The sequence below is a fragment of the Eurypyga helias genome, unplaced genomic scaffold, assembly GCF_000690775.1.
Source record: "Eurypyga helias isolate BGI_N326 unplaced genomic scaffold, ASM69077v1 Scaffold45474, whole genome shotgun sequence".
Classification (NCBI taxonomy): domain Eukaryota; kingdom Metazoa; phylum Chordata; class Aves; order Eurypygiformes; family Eurypygidae; genus Eurypyga; species Eurypyga helias.
The window spans coordinates 1-8,894 of NW_010247758.1; the positions used below are offsets into that span (position 1 = coordinate 1).

At 39.3% G+C, this 8,894-nt stretch overlaps 1 protein-coding gene across 1 annotated transcript; it reads left to right on the forward strand.

Annotated features, from left to right (window-relative positions):
• Positions 1-1,464: 1,464 nt before the first annotated feature.
• LOC104509024 (serine-protein kinase ATM-like) lies at positions 1,465-8,147 on the forward strand (the record flags this gene model as incomplete). The annotated part of the gene is made up of 8 exons (XM_010150822.1): positions 1,465-1,536; positions 1,625-1,737; positions 2,850-2,995; positions 3,382-3,546; positions 5,881-6,046; positions 6,329-6,567; positions 7,413-7,576; positions 7,978-8,147. Coding segments are annotated over exons 1-8 (1,235 nt in total), but the record flags the coding sequence as incomplete, so codon positions are not given.
• Positions 8,148-8,894: the final 747 nt, after the last annotated feature.

An 8,894-nucleotide genomic window follows, 5' to 3' on the forward strand; every position in this document is an offset into this window, starting at 1 on the left:
GCGGCCGGCCGGGGCCCGTTAGTGTAATTGCCCTGTCCGGCTGGGTGGGAGCGCCTCTGCGCCTGCTTGGCCGGCGCCTCCTTCCTCGCCCCGTGTGATTCCTGGGGGGCTGAACGTCTTCATAGTACGGTGGTTGGAGAAGTGTGCAGCTAGTAAGAGAAATAGTAGTCGGATTCAGCCTTTGGAGTTTTTCGCTGTTGAAGTACCGTTAAGTAGCAGTGAGAGAACTGACCTTTTCCCCTTTGATGTCCAGTCCCTACAAATACAACCCGTGTTGCCACAGTCCTCAGTCAACGTTTTTCAGCCCATCGGCATTTTAGAAGCCGTTAGTGTTTAAAAAGTGACATTGTCCTTCCTGCTGCTTTTTCAGCCAAAGCAGCAAGTGAGTAAAGGAACGTTAAAATGAGTTTGGTTGTAGAGTACAGCCAGCCTTCGCGCTTGCATGGCGTTCCGTTTCACGCACGCCTACGAGTCACCGTGTCTCTGGTCGTACTTCGTCCCAGCCTGATGCTGATTGATGCCTAAGGAAATAAATATACTCCTTGACAGCAGATAGTTAAACTTTTACTTGTCTAAATAGTTATTTTATGTTATTAGGTGCTCAAGATACAGTGTTACACATCATGAACGCCCATTCTCTATTGCTTATTGCAGCCTCAGCAGCATATGCTTCGAGTTACTTCCAGCTTGTCTTACCTGTCGTCTTCAGACAGAATTTCTCTTGGTTCTGCTTTCAAGGCATAAAAGGAGAAGCATAGACAATTGTATACAATGTCATTGTCATGACCTGCATCAGCATAACTTTATGTAAATGCTGAAATGCAAGGTCTAGCCAATTCTAGTCTCTGTTGAAGGAGATGAGGCATAATTTTAAGTGGTCACAGAAGGAAAAAAATTGTTTTCCTCTTATGATTGATACTTGAGCATCCTTTGACATGTAGAATCCAGAGGGATTTGGCAATTTGATAGTGCATGCCTATGAAAATGTAGGATGTGAGAGAGGAAGAGTTTTCAAAGTGCTTCCTTCTGGCAGCATCAGGTTAAGACAGCTGCTGATACAGAAGTTAGTGCTGTTTGGCTGAATATATACATCTCTCTGCCGTTTTAATCTTATAATTTCACTCCATGTTGTCTGACCAACCCTACTCTGCTACCGCTTATAAAATGGAAGCCAGAGTCATGTGGAGGGGGTCTCTGCTGTTACTCTTTACGACTGTAGCCTGTGGGAATAGATTATGTTCTTGATGTAAGACTTTGCTACCGTCTTGTGACCAATGAGACTAACCCAGGCATAGGTGAGCTTTTCAGTGAAATAACACTGCTTGTGTTTGATACTGGATTTTCTATGTATTGCATTCCCATTTTTTGGACTGTTTGACTGGGCTCTGTGTTGAATAAAATAATTACTGGTTTATCTTTTTCTTCTGGTTGCAGATACAAATGACTCTCCTGTCAAACTGAACCATGAGTCTCGCATTACACGATCTGCTCATTTGTTGTCGTCGCCTTGAAAATGAGAAGGCTGTGGAGCGAAGGGTAAATAAGTTTTCTTTTGGTATGTGTGCTTCAGTTAGCAATGAAGGGAATCATTAATAAATCTTTTTTTCTTGAAATAAATTTACAGAAGGAAATCGAAAATTTCAAGCGTCTTCTCCATGATTCTGAAACAGTTCTCCAGCTGGACCGGAATTCTGATGCTAAGCAAGGAAAGCAACTCAACTGGGATGCTGTATTTAGGTAGTTTCTTTTTTTTTCTGTTTGCGAATGGTAACAAATTTCTTACATGGCCCATCATTCTTTTGTTTATCGAGCCTGTTTTAATGCTTATGTTTCTGCAGATTGATTTAGACTCTTTGTCAGCTTGTACACAAGAAATGAGTCATGTTCATTTATAAAACAAGTAAATGTAAAATAGCCAAAAATGCAACTCTTACCACATAGAGAAAACTTAACTGTTAGGAAACTGATCATTAACTGGGTGGTAGTTTTTCCTTGCAAAAATAATAGTTACTTTCTTTTATTGAAAATTATTCTCTGCATCTGATTTTCAATGTATAGTTCATCTGTAGATACAGATAGCTCATTAGAATTTTTTGTGTTACTGGGTTCTCCAAGACACAGTAGCAGGACTGTGGCCTTAGTGAAATAAAGATGCTGTGCTGAGGTTTGTAGAGGCCCAGCTTTGATACAATCTGCTTTAGGTGTACTACAAGATTGCACTGAGCGTGAGTGTGATAAGTTCTTAGGGCAGCTGGGACCAGTGTTACATTTCATATTAAAAGTGCATCTGAACTATTAGTTTTCATAGGCTGGTGTCTGCTCAGCTTTCCATTATGTTTTTTTATTGGACAGCACTGGAATCATAGAATCATAGAATGTTGGAAGGGTCCTTAACGATCATCTGGTTCCAGATGTTTGAATAGTTGTTTCATAGATGTACCAAAAATATCTTAAGAAATATGGCTAAATTTTATATATTGTTTTTGAGATGGTCAATAATATATTAGAAATACATAGGAGCAATACAAAAATAGAAAGTCTAAACTGAATATAAATAGTTGGCTAGGAGATCAACAGTAATTGGCAGTGACAAAGCTAGTGAAAGGTTTAATCCATTCTTAGATCTAAAATCTAATCTGTATGTTAATTTTAAATGATGGAGAAATAGGACTTGAAGGTGTTCGCAGTAAAAACAATGAAAACTAATATATTTCGGTTGGTTTTAGTCTTTGGTAAATAGAATTGTGAAAAGAGCAAGCACTGACATTCTAGGCTGAAACAACATTTACCTATTTTACTTTAGTCATAGATGTGCGGATCTTTGATTAATATCTCCCTTATTTTTGAAGTGTCTTGCAGAAATATTTCCAGAGAGAAATCAAAAACCTGCAGCTCATGAAGCCGAACGCATCTGCTTCAACCCAAACTACCAGACAGAAAAAGATGCAAGAAGTTGGAAGTTTGCTTAAATATTTCATCAGATGTGCTAATAAAAGTCAGTAATGTATATTCACAAAGAATTACTGGTTTGCTTTGTTTTGGTGTTTTCCTTTCAACTTTGAATTTTTATTCTGAAGTGGGTTACCGGGGTAGGGTTCATCTTGCTCGCTTCTTGGTGTTTACAATTTCAATATCTTTGTGTAAATCAGGCCTTTGTGCTCCCCCTCTGTCCTTATTGATGTTCACAGTGCCTTTTCCTAATTATTTAGTGTGTACATAACTGAGGTATCCTCTCATAACTATCATAAGTAATTTCTTAGGTGGTTTAAGAGGACTCCTATCAAAACTGTTCCTGAAGTGTGCGTTTTTGGGGTTTCTTTTATTTTTAATTTGGCTCACTCTGGGTTAATACAGTCAGTCTCACATTGTTTCTTCGTGCAGGAGGACCCAGACTGAAATGTCAGGAACTTCTGATTTACGTCTTGGAAATTATAAGAGATCCAACAAGTTGTGCTGCTTATGGATCTGACTGTAGCAGTATACTCCTAAAAGATATCCTTTCAGTAAGGAAATACTGGTGTGAGATATCCCAGCAGCAGTGGTCAGGTAACATCTTTAAGCCTACTTACAAATGTTTTTCCTATTATAGAAGCATGTGTAGGTGCATTTTCATTTGTTTGATGCCCTCTTGTGTGAGGTACTACACAAAGCATGGTGTAAAACAGTGTCAGCCTTGAAGGCTTACAGTTGAAATAAACAAACCAGCAAAGATTATGAACTGATTTTTTTTCCTTCCTGCAGGCTGGTTGTCTATTGCTTGCTATGTGTAAGTGTACGTACATACAATCAGGTTATGTATGCATGATCTCCCCAGGACTTAACACGTATAACAAATCCAGGGAATCTGGAGGAAGTCAGACTTAAATCCATTACATGAAACAAGTTGCTTTTATTAAAAGAGGGGTATATGAGCTTTGTAAAGGTGATTATAACCTTTTTTAGCGATTCCACCTTAACGTTCTCTTATTTTTTGAGTGCTTTTTGTTCATGTGCTTGTTCTGCTGAAGGTTTTTGTTCCCATTCAGATTCTAGGCTTTGTGTAAAGTTGTGTGCTTTCCTTGCATGTGCCTTCCCCACTCCGAGGGGGAGTCAGCAGAGAGCATGGAGAGTGGATGTGAAAGAGTTCATCCAGTAAGTGCTCCGCAGGAGTGGTTTCCCAGCCTGAGCAGGTCGCAGTAGGAGTCCCCTGCCGGCACAGGGAGCATTGGCTGTGGGCTGCTGTGACCTTGGGCTGCAGTGCACTTGGAGTTGCGCAGAGCCCACTGTTCTGAGTGTGTTGGGATGTCACTGCTGCACATTCCACTTCCACCCTTTATGCAGAAGGGACATAGTAAACTGGGCTTTGGCACTGTTGTCACCAGGTTAAAGCTTTGTGAGCCAGTAATATAAGGGTATGAACTGTCTGCTTCCCATGATTCAGAAAATCACCTGAGTTCTGCAAATGACCCTATGCCTGCTTGGGATGAAAGTGCTGGTATCTCTGTTGGATCTGAGGCCAGAGTTACAAAAGACTTGGTGAAGGCGGCATTACGAGTCCTTCTGGAGTCCAAGATGTCCGTAAATCTATAAAGGCCTGCACAGTGATGAAGCAGTAGTGTTGCAGTTTATTTATAGTTGTCTCAAGCTGGCTTTTCCACAGTGCAAGACTCCAGAGCTCAAGACCCTGGGTGATGCCATCAGTATCACCCATGCTGAGTATTCAAAAGAAGAGGTTCTGAGAGAGTGCCTCAGAGGCCTTCATCCGGACTGTCTGTGGAGAGCATACTCACCCCAAACTGATGTGCTACTGACCAGTAGGGTTGAGGGTTGTCAGGCTCTTTTAGGTCATAGTCACCCTACGGAGCAGAATTGCAGTAACTGGTTATTCTGCATGCCAAGGACTGTGATACAGCTGCTCTGGGCTCATGTCTGGTTGACTGAAGGAAGTAGTTATAGTGGCTGGGATTCCCAAAAGATCATTCTACTTCTGTTTTTCCTTAGAGAAAAGGAGGCCTGAGAGGAAGATGTCCATTCATTCAAAGTGTAGTCCCACAGTAGCTTCTGGGGTCATAGGACTGAATCAGTATTTCTTACCATTCTTTACAGTGGATATCATTCATTGGTGGACTGAGGGACAGTATCATGTCACTTACAGATGGCGTAAATGAAATAAAACAAGAGTTTTGTTTGTGTCGTGTTAAACTGATGGTGATGGTTGGATCAGTAATGTGCTGCTGTGATTTGTATGAGGCTGATGAAAGGACAGCGTGATGATTCCTAAGTGGGCCTCGAGATGAGAAAGCAAAAATATGAAGGAGGGGCCTCAGAAAACTTGTAAATGAGTGCAAAGCATGGATGTGTTGGTCTGCAGGCTGAAGTGAACTAGCAGAATTGCATGTCATGGAAATACGGGGAGCCTCAGTACAAAACGTTCTCATCTGTTCACCTGTTCCTGCTGCACCAAATGCTTTGTTCATGTATCTGTGGCTGTAAATTGTTTCTGAGTACTTTATTGTGCATTCCGCAGCAAATGCAGCCCGCTGTGCTGAGCAGTCGTCGATGTAGAGTAGAAGCTGAGTGTGGAAGTAGTTCTGAAAGTTGGTTGTGTGCCTATAGCTACTTCGCCCATTGTAATACAAAGCAGATTGTATCCCAGCTCAGAATGAATGTAACTTTACTTTCAGTATAGGCAAGACTGCATGTTTTTTCCCCCTGTTAACTTCTGTGAATAACAGCATGCAGCTGAATCCAGAATGGTGGTTTCTGTATATTTAATGAAATATTTTGCTTCAAGCATTTTTTATGTAATCTTCTGTACTATATATGTTTATATTCCTACTTGTATATTTACAACATATATACACACTATATCATATATACTTCTTTTTAATACACTTTCAGAGTTGCTGGTCCTGTATGGCAAATTATACCTCAAACCTTCTGGGAAGATTAATAGAGTCTTGGTGGCTAGGATAATTCACACACTTACGAGGGGGTACTGCTTCCAAACTGATGGCTTGAGTTCCGATATGTTTATCTTCTTTTCAAAAGCGATGCAGTGTGCGAGGTATGTTGCTAATGCTCCTTTTGTATGCTAATACTTCTAGAGAATAATGTATTTTAAGTATGTGGGATTAGACTTGAGTAATAGCATGTAACACTTCTTTAGACATACTTAGTTCTGTCTTTGAACACCAGTTTAATAGAACCTTTAAAATACCAATAACTTCTGCATTTTGTAGGCAAATTCTGAATATAGTTACTTGCTAGTATTTACATTTAAAGAATTCCTGTGAAAAGAAATAAGATTATTTCTTCTGGAAGTTTAAGTGTTTGGTTTATGTTGCAGGCAGGAGAAGAATACTGCAGGCCTGGATGATATTGTAGGAGCAATGAATATCTTCTGCACTAAGTTTGCTGTCAACTGTCGCATACGGCTTTGTAAAGTAGGGGAAGAAATTTTGCCTACAGTCCTTTATATATGGACTCAGTATAGACCAAAGGATTCCCTGAAAGAAGCAATAATTGAGTTATTTCGTCTCCAAGTTCACATTCATCATCCAAAGGGTGCAAAAACTCAGGGAAAAGGTACAATAAAAAGCTCCCAGTTTGTTGTTTTTGTTTTTTGTGGGGGTTTTTTTGGTTTGGTTTTTTTTTCCCTGTCATGGTATGTGATTGTTTGAATTATTGTGCCAACTTCCTGGATTTTAAAATTTTAAATGTAGGTCTTGGTGACGTTAATGGGAGTGATGATTACTTGTCAGTAGTTTTATGCTGTAGATTAATATTGAGTGAAAGTGAAAATCAGTTTTCAAATTGTATGCGCTAAGAGAATATTAAGTGTATTAAGTCCTATAAAGGTTGATTGGTTCTTTTTTTTAATCAAATGGTGATTTTAATTACTAAATCAAAACACAAGAGTCTTTGGGGGAGGGAAACACCAGTTCAGATTGAGTTTAGGTTGCCGCATGTATTCATATCTTACTAGGTTTATTTAAGCCCAGAAATTACTGCTATGGGTTATATCTGACTTACTGCATAAAACTGGTCAGATAACATCACTCTTTGTCTGTCTTGGCCTATTTCAGTTATAGCATCATTTTTGTAGATGGACTTTTTTTTTTTTACTTTGTCTGCAAATGGCAAAGAGTTTATAATTAGTCCAAATTTATCCATCGCATTTCACTGTAGTCTTTCCAGGTAGCTTAAGAATTGTTTACTAGAAACTTTGTCCCTACCCTAATTGTATATGCTGAACAAATTCTCATTTTTCTCTTTTTTACTTTACTCATTCTGCATTATACGACTTGTTTTGCAGGCCTGCATTTGTTAAGCTCTGTATGCTTTTCTCTGACTGTATTTTGCATTGTCTTGGTAGGTTTACATATTGTATCAAGTGGGTGGTGCATGTTAGCTTTTTTTTGTCTGTACAGGTGCGCATGACTCAGCAAAATGGCAAAGTATCTTACATGACCTGTATGATCTGCTGGTGAACGAAATAAATCTCATCGGTAGTAGAGGAAGGTATTCTTCAGGGTCACGTAATATTGCTGTAAAGGAAAATCTGGTTGAGTTAATGGCTGATATTTGTCATCAGGTAACATTTTTCTTTGAATATAAAGTTGACTATGTATTTCCTGGGTTGTATGTTATGCTTTTTAAAGTAACATGGCTTTAACATTTCCTCAGAATTATTTACGGAAGTTATTAGTACCTTTTGTCTGTGTTCTGTTGTGTTTAGTTGTTAGTTTTTGTGCGGTTTGGAAATGTGTGGAACCCTAAATTACACTAGGTTTCACTAGGTCTAATAGTGTTGCTTATTAGACTATAAACAGAGGCTCTGTTATCCTAAAGAATAACAAATAATAATTCTGGTTGCCTCTAAGAGGCTTTATTCACAGTAAAAACCAGACCAGTTTAGTTTGACATTACAGTTTTCCTGAAAAATGAATAATATTTTTTTTAACTTACCTACTTTTTAATTTCCCTTTATAAAAGGTTTTTGCAGAGGATACCAAAGTTATGGAAATTACCCAGTCATACACTGTTTCACAAAGAGAATCCAGTGGTGAAACACTACCAAGCAAGCGCAGAAGGATTGAAGTAGGCTGGGAGGTTATTCGAGACAACCTGCAAAGATCCCAGAAGGATTTTGATGTCATACCTTGGTAATAACATCTTTACATGAAACAAATATCACTACAGGCATCTTTTTACATTTAAGTGTTCTCCTGAATATCTTGAGCTTTCAAATTAGCTGTCTGCGCGTGCTGTAATTACATATCTAAGCACTAAGCTTAGAATCTAACAACATTTGAAAACTAGTGAGTAGTGTTCTTGGCACTCTTGCTTTAAAAACTTTGTTTCTTTGGTTTCCTAAGGAATAACAACAAAGATACGGTAAACAATGTTGTGGTGTGTAAGATATTACTCCCTCTGATTTCTTACCTGTCTGTTGTGTTTGATATTACCAGTCTTATGTAAGTGTTGTAGGTGTGATCCAGATTACAAGTAGTAGGAAATAACCATGAGATTTACTGCTGTCTTAAGCTGACTGTGTCACAGGACAGCGACCGTTAAGAGTTTGGTCATTTTGGACTAGTTCACAGTTTGCCGTAATACCTGGCCTGAAAACTGTTGAAGTGGTCTGACAGCTTAGCTTAGACCTCAGTTGAGGAGTGTTTTGTTTGACATGGGGGACTGCTGAACTGGATATATAGCTACACATCTAAGGCACATGGAGAATGAGGAGATGATTGGTGAGAGCCAACATGGCTTCACCAAAGGCAGATCGTGCCTGACAAACATGGTGGCCTTCTACGATGGGGTCACGACCTTGGTAGATAAAGGAAGGGCAACCGATGCCATCTACCTGGACTTGTGAAAGTCATTGACACTGTCCTGCACGACGTCCT